Source organism: Heteronotia binoei, chromosome 1 (genome assembly GCF_032191835.1).
Source record: "Heteronotia binoei isolate CCM8104 ecotype False Entrance Well chromosome 1, APGP_CSIRO_Hbin_v1, whole genome shotgun sequence".
NCBI classification, from domain to species: Eukaryota; Metazoa; Chordata; class Lepidosauria; order Squamata; family Gekkonidae; genus Heteronotia; species Heteronotia binoei.
The window spans coordinates 262,355,818-262,371,832 of NC_083223.1; the positions used below are offsets into that span (position 1 = coordinate 262,355,818).

The 16,015-nt window shown below is 47.6% G+C and overlaps 1 protein-coding gene across 1 annotated transcript in view; it reads left to right on the top strand.

Annotated features, from left to right (window-relative positions):
• Window positions 1-2,838: 2,838 nt before the first annotated feature.
• Window positions 2,839-16,015, top strand: part of LOC132580992 (V-set and immunoglobulin domain-containing protein 8-like) — a 42,945-nt gene continuing 29,768 nt past the window's right edge. The window contains exon 1 of the mRNA XM_060252037.1: window positions 2,839-2,922. Within this exon, the coding sequence (XP_060108020.1) occupies window positions 2,874-2,922 (49 nt within the window). The 5' untranslated portion in view covers window positions 2,839-2,873. The remainder of the gene's footprint in view (window positions 2,923-16,015) is intronic.

The following is a 16,015-nucleotide window of genomic DNA, read 5'->3' on the forward strand; positions in this document are numbered from 1 at the left end:
GAGATTGTGAGCCGCTCTGAGACTCTTCGGAGTGGAGGACGGGATATAAATCCAATATCTTCTTCTTCATCATCTTCTTCATATAGCATCATCACAGCTCTTTTGGAAAATTATTTGTAACCATTGTTAAGCGTCTGTTACACTGGTGTTTCCCCTGGAGAACATGGATGCTTTGGAGGGTGGGCTCTGTGGAATTGTACCTCACTGAGGTCCCCGCCCTCCCCAGGCCCCATCCCCAAATCTCCAGGAGTTTCGCAGCCTGGAGCTGGCAACAATACAGGCCCCTCCCTCCAGTAGAGTAGCCACTTTTAAACTGGCTCATCGTCTTGATCTGCAAGCTATATACGGATTGACTTAAAAACATTTTTATGCTGCCTGTCCACCTGATCGGGGTCCTCAAGGCAGCGATCATTAAAACATTATAACACCTGAGCAATTAAAAATGCACTTAAAATATCTTTAGGAATCAATTTAAAAACCACATAAGCGAATAACTCTAGGAGAGCCAGTAACCTTTATGGGGAGCAGGGCTTTTTGGGTAGCAGGAACTCCTTTGCGTATTAGGCCACATCCCTCTGATGGAGCTTACAGCAGGCCGTGCACTAAGAGCCCTGCAAGCTCTTGGAGGATTGGCTACATAAGGGGTGTGTGGCCTAATATGCAAAGGAGCTCCTGCTACAAAAAAAAAGCCCTGATAGGGGGTATGTTAGATGCAATAACAACAAAAGTTTTCACCTGCTGGTGGAAGGCACCGATAGAGGGAACAAAGTTCGAGTCCAGCGACACCTTTAAGACCAACAAAGTCTTATTCAAGGTATGCGCTTTTGTGTGCAAGCACATTGGAATGACACATTGGAACGAAAGGTAACAGTTCATATATAGAGGCAGGCGCCTCTACATGTGTACTGCAAATTAGCATACGATTGAACGGAGATGTTTTGACATAGGCAAAGGCCTAACAACAATGTCAAGCTAGCAGCAAGCCAACAATAACAACATTGGTTCTACTGCTTCAGATTGACACCTCTGCCCACCTGGATTTATCCTGATAGAGAGGGCTGGCCCTTCCACTAGGCAAACTAGGTGATTGCCTAGGGCGCTAGTCTTCTGTGTGCACCAAATTGGGTACCCCCCATGTGACTTGGTGCTGTTATCAGTGCGGGGGAAGGGCACCAGAAGCTAGCCTTGCCTAGTCTAGGGCTGGCCCTGCCGATAGAGCAAGACAGACAGATCTACATGCGAAGGGACTTCCAAAGAGAGCCAGTTTGGTGTAGTGGTTAAGTGTGCGGACTCTTATCTGGGAGAACCGGGTTTGATTCCCCACTCCTCCACTTGCACCTGCTGGAATGGCCTTGGATTAGCCATAGCTCTGGCAGAGGTTGTCCTTGAAAGGGCAGCTTCTGGGAAAGCTCTCTCAGCCCCATCCACCTCACAGGGCATCTGTTGTGGGGGGGGGGGGGGAGGGGAGAAGATAAAGGAGATTGTAACTTAAGCTGCTCTCAGACTCTGAGTGGAGGGCGGAATATAAATCCGGCTTGCTTGGCATCAGGGGGTGTGGCCTAATCAGGGCTCTTTTTCTAGCAGGAGCTCCTCTGCATATTAGGCCATGCCCCCTGATGTAACCAATCCTCCAGGAGCTTAGAGGGCTCTTAGTGCAGGGCCTACTGTAAGCTCCAGGAGGATTGGCTGCATCTGGGGGGCGTGGCCTAATATGCAGAGGAGCTCCTGCTAGAAAAAGAGCCCTGGGCCTAATATGCAAATAAAAGCCATGTGCATAACAATGGTGACATCAGGGGTGTGGCCTAATATGCAAATATGTTCCTGCTGGGCTTTTTCGATAAACAATGCCCTGTTTACAACAACCCTATGAGGTAGGTTAGGCTGAGAGGATATGAATGGCCAAAGGTCACCCTTTAAGCTTCCATGACAGTGTGGGGATTCGAACCTGGTTTTCCTAGTCTGATGCTCTCTAACCGCTACACCAGGCTGGCTCCCATTAAATCTCTGTTCAAGGGACATGATATTTTTCTCCTAGCTTGCTGACATCCTTAGTTCCCATTGCCTCCAGTTAAAAACTCATAGGTCACAAAGTTGGGGGGGGGGGAAGGTGTCTGGATGAGACCCTGCAGAGTTGGCAACAGTGAGAAAGTCAGTGTTTAGATTGATGCTCTGATTTGTTATAAGGCCAGGTTTGTATGTCAGACTAAAGAATCTCTAGCTTTGAAGCAGCCAAGGCTTTGGAAGTCAAACCAAAGATTCCCTCATTCCAAGCAGTCTGCAGTGCTGCAGGAGGGTTGGATGCTCAGACTCAGGACCGAATCTACATGTTTTTTGAGGGGGGAGGGATTAAAAAATGGCACCCCCTTATGGGCCATTCTATCTTACACTCCCTATGGGCTCCATACCCAATTTGGCGCCCCCCCCTCCATTGGTGCCCAGGGCAAGCACCCCCCTCTGCCCTCCCCCAGATCCAGCCCTGCTCAGACTCAAAAGGGTTGTGAAATATCCCCCCTGGGCTTACCCAGAGCCCTCAGGCCATGCCCCAAGCTGCTCTCCATATCCTGGCACGGGACTCAGAGCTCCTGCATCCGCCAGGGCAAGAGCTGAGATGAAAGTATGACCTAATTGGCCGGCGTGCACCGAGTTTGAAGGAAACTGGGATGGGTGAGTGGCTCGTCTTGCAGCTCCGAGGTGCTCCGTCACCTCCCTCAGTCAACCCAAAGGAATCTTTGCCGGGAGAGACTGAGCGTGTTTGAGAGATCAAAACAGCAGAGCCTCTCCAGACGTGCTCAGTGCCTCTGGCAGACGGCCGCCTGCGTGGGATCTACCTGACAATCTCTCCCCATCTTTACAGCGAGATCCACCTGCCGGTCATGACCCACAAGAGGCTTTTTCGGTTCGTGCTGCTGTGTATCATTTCAGGTACGGCCTCTTCTCCTGGGAATCTTTTCTTTCAGAATTTGACCTTCTACAGGGATATTCAAGCGGATGATAGTTTGCAAAGCTCGGTCAGTGGACAGAGTTCCCTGCCCGCAAGGAGCTTCCAGTCGCAAACGTGGATTGTTAGACTAGATTCTTAAAGGTGCAACTGGATTTATTTGGCTTTTTAAAGCTTTTTTCTTTCTTATTTTGTTACAAATACGTGCGTGCGTCGTTGTTCAGATCTGTATTGGAAATGTACTTTTTGCCCAGATGGACTACACTGTGGAAAAGGCAGACAGCAACTTGGAGAGCCGCTGCCAGTCTGAGTGGACAATACTGACTTCGATGGACCCAGGGTCTGATTCAGTATAAGGCAGCTTCATATGTTCATTGATGGATTTGGGGGCGGGGGAGGGTTGGGGGGCAAAGGGAGGGAAGAGGAGAATCAGATAAAGGAGGGAGGGACTGAATAGGAGCAAATACAAATCCTTTTCCTTAAGCTTAGCTGCAGCTAGAGGAATGAAGGATCGAGAACTTACATTCGAGGGCTTTGCGATAGCAAGAAAGGTTAGTTTTGAGAAGGGATATGAGGAAGATGATGCTCCCAGTACACTTTTGGAGATGGTGTTCATGAGCAATAAGGTGGCAGGGATTGTTTATTTTTTTTATCATTTGATCATTACCACAAGGAAAATGAACGGGTTGGATCTCCCATATCTTTGCACTGGGGGAAAGCGCCCCCAACAGCAGAACGGATCCTACAAGCCACTTCTTTCATCCGATGAGATACAAACAGCGCGTTTCATTTCTTTCCCCCACTTTTTTTGCCATCAAGTCACAGAGGACATGCCAAGCCTATGGGGTTTTCGAGGCAAGCGATGAACAGAGATGGTTTGTCGTTGCCTGCCTCTGCATAGCGACTCTGGACTTCCTTGGTGGTTTCCCATCCAAGCACTAAATGGGGCAGACCTAAGATCTGATGAGGTCGGGCTAGCCTGGGCCATCCAGGTCAGGGCAAACAGCATACACAGAGCATATGTATTAAATGGAACGACGAGTACAAAAATCTGGATTTGCTTCAGTCTAGATCAGGGGTGGTCAAACTGAGGCTCGGGAGTCACACGTGGCTGTTTCACACAAATTGTGTGGCTCTCAAAGCCCCCACTGCCCTATTGGCTGGCTTGGAGAAGGCATTTCTCTCTTTAAATCACTTTGCCAAGCCAAGTCAGCCAAAAAAAAAAAAATGCAAACTAGTGACCAATTTACTAAGAAATATATAGAAACCAGTCCAAATGTCCAAAACATGTACATTCAAGTGACAAACCAATTGATTAAGTACTTGTTTCTTTCCAGTCTTCATCAGACCTGGGACCAATATTGATTCAATTATATAGATTCTTTACATAATTTTTAAAAAAGGGAATGCAGAGCGTCTCCAACAGCAATTTCACATCGGCTACAGCTCAGTATGAGGCTTCTTGGCTTGTCACCACACTACTTTGGGACTTGAATGTACATGTTTTGGACATTTGGACTGGTTTCTATACATTTCTTAGTAAATTGGTCACTAGTTTGCATTTTTTGTTGTGTTATCCATTATAGTGACCTCTCTCAGTTTGTATTCAAAGCCAAGCCAGCCGGCAGCTTGGATAATACATTTAAAGTTGCTTTCCTTCCACCTTTCCATCCCATCTATCTTCCTTCCTTCCTTCCTTCCTTCCTTCCTTCCTTCCTTCCTTCCTTCCTTCCTTCCTTCCTTCCTTCCTTCCTTCCTTCCTTCCTTCCTCCCTCCCTCCCTCCCTCCCTCAAAACATCTGACGTTCATGTCTTGTGGGTCTCAAACATCTGACATTTATTCTATGTGGCTCTTAAGTTAAGCAAGTTTGGCCACCCCTGGTCTAGAAGCTGCTGCAGTGTACAAGAATTCATAAAGGCCACCAACTTCATAAATAGTTTTCCCTGTGTCTTTCTACCCTTTGTCCATCTGTTTGGCTTTCATCAGTTTGGCTACTGCTGCCCTTTGTTGCTGTTCCATGTGTGTGTGTGTGGGGGACTTCCACGGACTGACAATCAGAGATTACCAACAGGCAGAGCCCAGATCTGGTGGCGCTGTGCCTGCTTGTTCCTTTATGCCTGGTGGGTGTGTATCCTTCTTAACCATCTGTTTGCCTGGCCCTCCCCTGAACCTCCATGCAACAGCCCTGTTCCTTCACAACAACCTTGTAAGGTAGGCTAGTTTAAGAGAAAAATCATTGACCTAAGGTTACCTAATCAGGGTTCTGGCTGAAGGACGAATTTGAACCCAGGTCTTCCCAACTCTGGCTTTGTTCATGTAGTTGTCAATTTAATGGGTATCTCCTTTTCCTAAAATCTCTTACCCTAGAAGATAAACTTTTAAAAAATGGAAAGTCAAAAGTCACAGAAATGGGTCAAAGAATCTGTAAAGAGAGAGAAGAATCTATAAAGGAGAGCCAGTTTGGTATAGTGGTTAAGTGCCTGGACTCTTTTCTGGGAGAACCGGGTTTGATTCCCCACCCCTCCACTTGCAGCCGCTGGAAAGGCCTTGGGTCAGCCATAGCTCTCGCAGGAGTTGTCTTTGAAAAGCCAGCTTCTGTAAGAGCTCTCTCAGCCCCACCCACCTCACAAGGTGTCTTTTTTTTTGGTGGGGGAAGGTAATGGAGATTGTGACCACTCAGATTCAGAGTATAGGGCGGGATATAAATCCAATATCTTCTTCTTATTCTAAAGATCCAGCTTTCTGCTTGCACTGCTCAAACGGATTAAATTTGTTGCAGAGAATCTGACTGGGGCTATATCACACTCGGGGTTCTCTTTTGGAACAGGTTTCTCAACTTGGGGGGAAGCCCAGGTATATAGAGGTGCTCCTTTGTGGACTCTGTACCTTTCATAGGATAGAAAGAGGAGCTGAGATCTATCAGGGGCAGGAACCTGAAAATCAGGATAGGTTCACTGTAAACAAGGCCAGTTGGAGTGTCTGCTGTACCCTAATTTTAATTGTTAGATGGAGCTGGAAAACAGGTTGCTGGTTCCTAGCGAATTATTGTAGCCCTTGATTACGCTAGGTAGCAATTTCAGTTCAGGGCAGGTTTAGGCAATAACGACACAAGGATCTGTGTTTCCACAAAACTACTTATCAAGTGGAAGAATCAGAGGACAGGAAACCGCCTTCCCAGATGTTCAGCTTGTAAGCAACTAATGTTGGCAAAGTGGAGCAGAAAGGGGCCCTAACTTTAAGCCTCCTGATGTGATATTTACAATTCTCCACGTTATACAATGTTTTTTGTTTCAGCAATGAGTAGGCATGGCGGGGGGGGGGGGGGAGTTACAGGATGGCAGGAGAGAAGCCCCATCGGGGGTTCCAGGGAGGCTTAGTAAGGGCAGCATGCCAGACTGAATGGCAGCTTTCTGTCAGTTCTGTCCCTTTTGCAGCAAAGCAGAGTTGTTGCCTTTCATTCATTCATAATTTGGTCAGCAGAGGTCCACAGTTCCAAATCCCACTGAAAACAGAAATTCAGTGGCTCCCTGGTGCTTGTACATTGAGAACTTAACCAGTACAAGATCTTATCCCTGAAAAACATAGAGGTATACACTTAATCTGATTAGCCTGTAGGAAAACCTCACAACACCCCCTCACTCATCCATGTTGCCATTCCCCTCACTGAGTTGCAAAACCATTGAGATGCAACAGAGTAACTTCTGATGCATTCAGTGATTATTTATGTTTTTACTGCATATATTAAGCCTTCTTTCCATACGGCTGTTGTTTTTCTTTTGCTAGAACTACAACTGCAGAAGTAATTTTATTTTCCCTGCAGTCGACGATTACTGATTTAATTCTGGAAACAAGAAATAGACCTAGCGTTGTGTACATTGGTTGCAGGGTTGAGCTGGAGTCCTGGGTTCAAGTCCCCACCCTTGCCAGGAAACACTGCTGGGTGACATCAGACATCAGTCATTCCCTCTCAGCCTAACCTGCCTCACTGGGTTGTTGTGAAGATAATATGAATTTGCAGATGATACTAAATTGGGAGGGGTTGGAAACGCAGAAGAAGACAGAAACAGGATACAGGATGACCTTGACAGGCTGGAAAACTGGGCTAAAACCAATAAAATGAATTTTAACAGGGAGAAATGTAAAGTTCTGCATTTAGGTAGGAAAAATCCAATGCATGGTTATAGAATGGGGGAGACTTGTCTTAGCAGTAGTATGTGCGAAAAGGATCTAGGGGTCAAGTGGATCATACGCTGAACATGAGTCAACAGTGTGATGTGATGGCTAAAAAGGCAAATGCAGTTTTGGGCTGTATCAACAGAAGTATAGTGTCCAGATCACGTGAAGTGATGGGATCGCTTTACTCTGCTCTGGTAAGACCTCACCTGGAGTATCGTGTTCAGTTTTGGGCACCACATTTTAAGAAGAATATAGACAAGCTGGAACGGGTCCAGAGGAGGGCGACGAAGATGGTGAGGGGTCTGGAGACCAAGTTCTGTGAAGAAAGGTTGAGCTCCATGAAAGAAGGGCCAGATATTTGATAGGGTTGCCAGCCTCCAGGTGAGGCCTGGATATTTCCAATTTTTACAACTGATCTCCAGCTGACAGAGATCAGCTAGGGCATTGTACCCTGTTGAGGCCTCTCCCCTCCCCAAACCCTGCCGTCTCCTAGATCCTACCCCAAAGCCTCCAGGTATTTTCCAACGCAGGCTTGGCAACCCTAGAAATCCTCTAAAGCAGGGGTGGCCAACGGTAGCTCTCCGGATGTTTTTTGCCTACAACTCCCATCAGCCCCAGCCATTGGCCATGCTGGCTGGGGCTGATGGGAATTGTAGGCAAAAAACATCTGGAGAGCTACCGTTGGCCACCCCTGCTCTAAAGATATGTAGTTTTAGGCGTGGAATTCTAGCAGGAACTCTTGCATATTAGGTAACACACCCCTGATGTAGCCAATCCTCCAACAGCGTACAATAAAGAGCCTTGTAAGCTCTTGGAGGATTGGCTACATCAGGGGTGTGTGGCCTAATATGCAAAGGAGCTCCTGCTAGAATCCACCCCCCCCCCCATTAGTTTAATTCTGAAGTACGATGTTTTGCTTTGAAAGTTGCTTATGACTCAAAGAAGCCAGAGCCTTTTTTTCAAAACTGTGCCAGGCAGACACAGTGTTATTTACTGAAGCATTTCAATCCTCTTTTCCCATGGCAGCATACCAGGGGTATTCAATGTAGTACCCATGGGAGCCACGGTGCACACACCCAGGTGCCTTTCCTGACACTTGCCAAGTGCTTTTAGACAGTGGGAGGGACCAGGGGGGACTTTCAATCTTGAAACCTTTTGGGGAGTGTAAGAATTTGAAGTGTTGGATCGATTGGAATTGCCTTGTCATGTATTTGAAGTTTGGATAAAGCCCTCCACTCCAAAGAGTCTCAGAGCGGCTGATAATCTCCTTTACCTTCCTCCCCCACAACAGACACCCTGTGAGGTGGGTAGGGCTGGAGAGGGCTCTCACAGCAGCTGCCCTTTCAAGGACAACCTCTGCCAGAGCTATGGCTGACCCAAGGCCATTCCAGCAGGTGCAAGTGGAGGAGTGGGGAATCAAACCCGGTTCTCCCAGATAAGAGTCCGCACACTTAACCACTACACCAAACTGGCTCTCCACTGGGAGATGTCCCGGGAGGGCCCGTTCAGCTTTTAGAGAGGATTTTGAAAGATTTATTGCACAGCAAAGAATTTTTCAGGACAGAAGTTCTCTGTTCTTCTTGCGTCCTGAAGTCCGTCGTTTCAGTCTCATGCAGCAAGAGGAGTGGACAGTTAACCTAGGAAAGAAAAGGAAACTGGACTTACCTGTTGAACTGTTGTGCAAGGTTGTGGCTTGATTGTCCTCTCCCCGTCCATATGTGATGTTCTGTCTTTTTGAAATGTACATTTTTTGCGATGCACTATTAAGGAATCTTAGTTTTTTGTTGTAATTGGTATTTATTTCTTTAAAAGTTTGCTTAGACATTGCACACGGAAGTGCAGCTTCTCCTGTTTCCCACCTGGAGGCTGGAAACCAGGGGTGGAATTCTTGCAGGAGCTCCTTTGCATATTAGGCCACACACACCCTGATGTAGCCAATCCTCCAAGAGCTTACAAGGCTCTTTTTTGTAAGCTCTTGGAGGATTGGCTACATCAGGGATGTGGGGCCTAATATGCAAAGGAGCTCCTTCTAGAATTCCACCCCTGCTAGCAACCCTAATTTTGCCTCTGCAGAGTGCAAAACCAAGTGAGCAAAGTCTTAGAAACAAAGCTTGGCTACCTGATCTCTAGGCCCTAAAGCAAAAAAGAAGAAATATTTCCCGACTGACTACATCAAACAAGTGATCCCTGTGGCAAATCTCATTTTAAATACCCCTCCTATTTAAGCTGTGATCATTGCAACTATCTATCTATTCCTAACCCAAAAAGTCGCCTTTTCCATCATTTTTTTTTTAAAAGAGCTCAAAAGAGGACAGACAGCAAAAAAATAAAAATAAAAGCCAGGTCCTCCCAAAAGAGGACATCTCTGGTCAGCCTACCTTATTCCCAAGATTTATCTGATTTATTTGCAATACAATGGCTTCAAAATTCGGATGATGAAGAAGACGACTGCAGATTTATACCCTACCCTTCTCTCTGAATCAGAGACAGAGCGGCTTACAATCTCCTATATCTTCTCTCCCCCACAACAGACACCCTGTGAGGTGGGTGGGGCTGAGAGGATTCTCACAGCAGCTGCCCTTTCAAGGACAACTCCTGCAAGAGCTATGGCTAACCCAAAGCCATTCCAGCAGCTGCAAGTGGAGGAGTGGGGAATCAAACTTAGTTCTCCCAGATAAGAGTTCGTACACTTAACTACTACACCAAACTGACTCTGGAATAACCTGCGGTCCAATGGAGTATCAGGACCAAATAGCAGTCCTACTAGAAGACCCAAGAACAGATAAATTGACTCAATCAAGGAACTCACGGCCCTCAGCAAGGCTGTGAAAGAGGACTTGGAGTGGGGGGGGGGGAGGCATTAATTCATAACATTGCCGGAAGTCGAAAGCGACTTTACAGCACTTCACACGCAATAGGTTTCTTCAAGCGACTGTCAGATTTTTGTCTCTGAAAAGCTCTCAAAGCACTTCAAATCAATGCAAAAGTTTTTGTTTTGTTTTATAAATCAACAGGATATGTGAATCACAGCTCCAGCAGGATTTGGCAGTCGAAGGGAAAACATCAGACAGAGTTAGGAGTGCAAGGGAAGGAATTAACACATCGAAAGCGGGATGCTTTTAAAAAAAATAAATAATGAAGTTAGATAATGCCATTTGAACTATAGCTGGAAGGCAACTTGTTAGTTGGCTCGTCATAAACGGTGCGTAACCCTGGTCATGATAGGCAAATTGGATGTGGGAGTTATCAGATGTGGATCTGGCAACCCGTAACCCTGGATCTGATGCCAGGTAGCGGCACTTTAGATATCGAAAGAGACGAGACATCTGGAAGGATGTGACAGAGATTTATTAGAAACGCATTGGAAGAATAGATCCAGGCGGGCAGCCGTGTTGGTTTGAAGCAATAAAACAGTCCAATAGAACCTTTAAGACCAGCAAAGTTTTATTCAGGGAAGAAGTGTCTGATGAAGTATGCATGAATACGAAAGCTTGCATTCTGAATGAAACTTGGTTGGTCTTAAAGGTACTACTGGACTCCTATCTGACTTTTCATTTTTAGCATGAATGTCCCACGCCAGGCAACGCTGGGGACTTCGCAACCCTAGTGCTTTCGCGTCCAGACGCCTAAGAGGCAACTGAGGTGCGGCTCAAAAATTTGCTACCACTTCGACAGGGGTAGCTTGTTGAGCCGTTCTGAGGACGCCAGAGGTCAGGGTGAGTCCAGGATGGGATCGGGCAGCAGATGTTAGTGTTTGGAAGGGTACTTCATGTCAGTTTCTGAGTTGTCTCTGAATTGGCCCAAACTGCTGCTCTGTAATCACCTGGCATTTTTCTGGGCCCTGTGGAAGGCCCTGCCCTCTCCAAACCCTGTCTTCCTCAAGCTCTGCTCCCAAAATCTCCAGGTATTTCCCAATCTAGAGCTGGAAACCTCAGCCCCAGGGGAAGATGTTTTTCTTCTCTCCAGGCATTGGCTAACTTTTTCCCAGGGCTGGTTCTTTAGCAAGCCACCTGAGCAGCCGCTGGGCAGGCAAACTGAGACAGCTCCAAGGCGCAGCAGGGGATGGCTTGGCTAATTCCCAGGGACTGGTACCCCCTCTGGGGTTCACAAGCCCAGGAGGGGGAACGGATTCGAAGCAGGACCCTGCTTTTGTGTTCTCCTCCACTATATTCTCTTCCAAGTTTTGAGAGCCAATTTGGTGTAGTGGTTAAGTGGGCAGACTCTTATCTGAGAGTACCAGGTATGATTCCCCCCTCCTCCACTCACAGCTGCTGGAATGGGCTTGGGTCAGCCATAGTTCTTACAGAGTTGTCCTTGTAAGGGCAGCTTCTGGGAGAGCTCTCTCAGCCCCAGCCACCTCACAGGGTGTCTGTTGTGGGGGAGGAAGATAAAGGAGATTGTGAGCCACTCTGAGATTTGGAGTGGAGGGCAGGATATAAATCCAATATCTTCTATCATCTTCTTTCCTGCTTTTTCATTCCACAACAGCTTCTCGAGTCTGGTTTTGTGTTATTTATTTAGCATCTTTCTGTCCTGCCTCTCCAGATATCTTCTTGATCTTTCTGCTGTTACCATTCAGGGTTTTCCTTGTATGACTTAGTTCCATGACTGTCCTGATCTTAATGCTATGGCGTCTCCTAATAATTTTATTGGGGGGTGGCTACCGATATGGTTCTTCTAGTTTGTTTGATTTTTAATGTGTATGGTTTGTATTTCACCATCGTTGACCTTGGGGCACACAGAGAACATAAGAAGAGGCCTACTGGATAAAACTGTGGCCCCTCCAGTCCAGCATCTTTTTCACATCAACCTAGGGTTGCCAATCCCCAGGTGGGGGCAGGGGATCCCCCGGTTTGGAGGCCCTCCCCCCGCTTCAGGGTTGTCAGAAAGCGGGGGAGGGAAATGTCTGCTGGGAACTCTATTATCCCCTGTGGAGATTTATTCCCATAGAAAATCATGGAGAATTGATCTGCGAGTATCTGTGGCTCAGGGGGGGGGGGCTGTTTTTTGAGATAGAGTCACCAAACTTTCAATACAGCATCTAGTTCCTCTCCCCAAAATACCCCCCAAGTTTCAAAAAGATTGGACCAGGGGGTCCAATTCTATGAGCCCCAAAAGAAGGTGCCCCTATCCTTCATTATTTCCTATGGAAGGAAGGCGTTTAAAAGTTTGCGCAGTCCCTTTAAATGTGATGGCCAGAACTCCCTTGAAGTTCAATTATGCTTGTCACACCCTTGCTCTCAGCTCCGCCCACAATGTCTCCTGGCTCCACCCCCAAAGTCCCCAGATATTTCTTGAATTGGACTTGGCAACCCTACATCAGCCATTGCTGATGGCTCCCATGAGGTTGCTACTGGGTGAGAACCAGGATGGTGCATTCAGATAATCCATAACAAGAGCTTTTTTGTAGCAGGAACTCCTTTGCATATTAGGCCATGCCCCCCCCCCCCCCGATGTAGCCAATACTCGCAAGATCTTAAAGTAAGTCCTGCAAGAAGAGCCCTGTAAGCTCCAGGAGGATTGGCTACATCAGGGGTGTGTGGCCTAATAGGCAAAGGAGTTCCTGCTACAAAAAAAAAGTCCAAGGGTCAATCTGCAAATTACAAAGTCCTCAGGCTGGGTGGATACATAGCCACCACAAGGCCTTTTGGCAAGGCATGAAATGTGAGCTCTTGACTGGAAACTCTGGGCACATGAGGGTCTGATTCAGATCAGAACCAGATTCTTAAAGCCCCTCCCCCCAGTTTCCCAACCTGGAACAGTCCCAGGAAGATGGGGAATACTTGCGTGTAGTTATTATTACATGTTAAGTTTTCCCAGTGCGATAAAGAGCAGCTCCCTGGAGCATTTCAGGTTGGGAAAACGGTAGAGGGAGAAGGCTTAAGTATCCTAACCCTGTGTGCTGTGGTCACAATCCAAAGCCTGTTGGACATACCTAGGTTTGAAGTTTTGAGGTGGAGGTAGGGTTGCCAAGTCCAATTCAAGAAATATCTGGGGACTTTGGGGGTGGAGCCAGGAGACACTGGGGGGTGCAGCCAGAAGCAAGGTTGTGACAAGCATAATGGAACTCCAAAGGGAGTTCTGGCCTTCACGTTTAAAGGGACTGTACACCTTTTAAATGCCTTCCCTCCATTAGAAATAATGAAGGATAGGGGAACCTTCTTTTGGAGCTCATAGAATTGGACCCCCTGGTCCGATCCTTTTGAAACTTGGAGGGTCTTTTGAGGAGAGGCATTGGATGCTGTGCTGCAAATTTGGTGTCTCTATCTCAAAAAACAGCCTCCCCCCAGAGCCCCAGATACCCATGGATCAATTTTCTATTATGGATCAATTTTCTATTAGGTTTCCTTAGGGAATAATGGAGTGCCCAGCAAACACTTCTGTCCCTCCCTCCCACTTTCTCATGACTCTGAAGTGGGAAGAGGGCCTCAAAACCGGGAGATCCCCTGTCCCCACCTGGGGATTGGCAGCCGTAGGTGGAGGGAATCTCTTGCAGGCTGGGCCTTTTCTGTGGCAGGAGCTCCTTTGCATATTAGGCCTTGCCCCCCCCCCAGATGTAGCCAATCCTCCAAGAGCTTACAGGGTTGTTCTTTCAGGACTTACTCTAAGATCTTGGGAGTATTGGCTACATCAGGGGTGTGTGGCCTAATATGCAAAGGAGTTCCTGCTACAAAAAGCCCTGCCAAGCACAGTCCTAGAAACACACCCATTGACAGCCCAGGCTTGCCACATCGGCGGTGTCGCCGCGAGATCCAGCCCTTTGAATAACAAAAATACTTTTGCAAAAGTCTCTAAATAAGTAAGTCAATAGCTCAGAAATCTAGTGCAGTTTTGAACAGGTGCAGAGCGAGGCTAAAAGTTTTGGCAAAGGACAAAATTTAGTCAAGTTCTTCATGCTAAAAGCTGGTTCAAGAGAATCTTATAGTGACCGTGTGTAAATGTTTTAAAGGATGCAAGCCAGTGCTGGATTAAACCCCGTGCAGGCCCCTAGGCAGTCAAAATCTCGGGGGGCCCCTCTCACAGATTATCTCAGAGTTGGAACCCCCACCCATAGCCCCCACTGCAGCCTGCAGGCCCCTTCTCAAAAGCCCCCTTAACAAAGCTGTGGGGGAGAAGTAGAGAGAGGCAAACTTGGAGACAACACCAGCAGCAGCCACACCAGGCAAGTCGGGCAAAGAGCAGCTCAGTTGCTGGCTGTGCATGCAGGCTGGGAGGGCTGCAAGCAGGGGGGAAATGGGGGGCGGGGGGGAGCTGGCCCGGGGCCCCTAAAGGCATGGGGCCCATAGGCCTGTGCCTACTTTGCCTAATTGTTAATCCAGCCCTGATGCAAGCGTATTAAGAAACAGAAGCCTGGAGCTGGAAGAGACTTCCAAGGGTAATCTAATCCAGCTGCTGCTTAACGCAGGAATGCACAACCATCCTTCCCCTATTCTAATGGGATTAACTGATGAATAAGGCATGAGGCTCACAGTGTCACAAAACTGGCGGCGGAAAGTACTGTCAAGTTGCAGAGGACGTACGGTGTCCCTGTATGGTTTTTAAGGCAAGAGATGGTCAGAGGTGGTGGGCCATTGCTTGCCTCTGCATAGACTTTCCCATACATATACCAACCGGGGCTGATCCTGCTTAGCTTCCAAGATCTGCCATGCTTGCACCAGCCTGGGCCAGGGCTTTTTTTGAGCAGTTGGCTTGGTATCAGAGTGTGTGGCCTAATATGCAGATGAGTCCCTGCCGGGCTTTTTCTACAAAAAAAGCACTGTGTGAGGGCCTTTTCACACAGAGGCTTCCCAATCCCCAGGTCCCAGCAGTTTTACAGGCTTCCCCAGTTTTACAGGCTTCCGCCCTCTCCCAGCCAGCTGGCCGGCGGGGGAAGCCCCACCCCCACAGCCATTATGCACCTCCATGAACAATTCCCATAGGGAATGATTAAGAATTGATCTGCAGGTTATCGGGGGCTCTGGGGGAACTGTTTTTTGAGGTAGAGGCACCAAATTTTCAGAATAGCATCTAGTGCCTCTCCCCAAAATACCTCCCAAGTTTCAAAAGGATTGGACCAGGGGGTCCAATTCTATGAGCCCAAAAATAAGGTGCCCCTATCCTTCATTATTTCCTATGGAAGAAAGGCATTTTAAAAGGTGTGCGGTCCCTTTAAATGTGATGGCCAGAACTCCCTTGGAATTCAATTATGCTTGTCACACCCTTGCTCCTGGCTCCACCCCCAATGTCTCCTGGCCCCACCCCCCAAAGTCTCCTGGCTCCACCCCCAAAGTCCCCAGATATTTCTTGAATTGGACTTGGCAACCCTATGCACACAGCAGTGGTTTTTCTCTGAGCTTCTTCACAACAGGTTGCGGCATAATGAAACTACTGTTGTTCCCTCCCCTTCAGCTACTGATATACCAGGGGTGGCCAAACTGGCTCGGGAGCCACATGTGGCTCTTTCACACATATTGTGTGGCTCTTGAAGTCCCCTCCCCCGTTGGCCAGCTTGGAGAAGGCATTTCTCTCTTTAAATCACTTTGCCAAGCCAAGCAACTGGCAGCTTGGAGACTGCATTTAAAGTTGCTTTCTTTCCACCTTTTCTCCCATCTATTTTCCTTCCTTCCTTTCTTCTCTCAAAACATCTGACATTTTTTCTATGTGGCTCTTAGTTTGGCCACCCCTGTGATATATACTCTTGCCGTTGAAGGTCCATTTTGGACTGAAAGTCCTGCAATGAAAGGATATTTCAATGGCTTCTTTAACAGCACGATCTCATTTCACAGTTACTCCAGTCTACACTCATTGATGCCAGGGGGGGTTTCATAGAATCATAGAGTTGGAAGGGACCTCCAGGGTCATCTAGTCCAGCCCTCTACACAATGCAGGAAATTCACAAATACCTCCCCCACACACACTGCA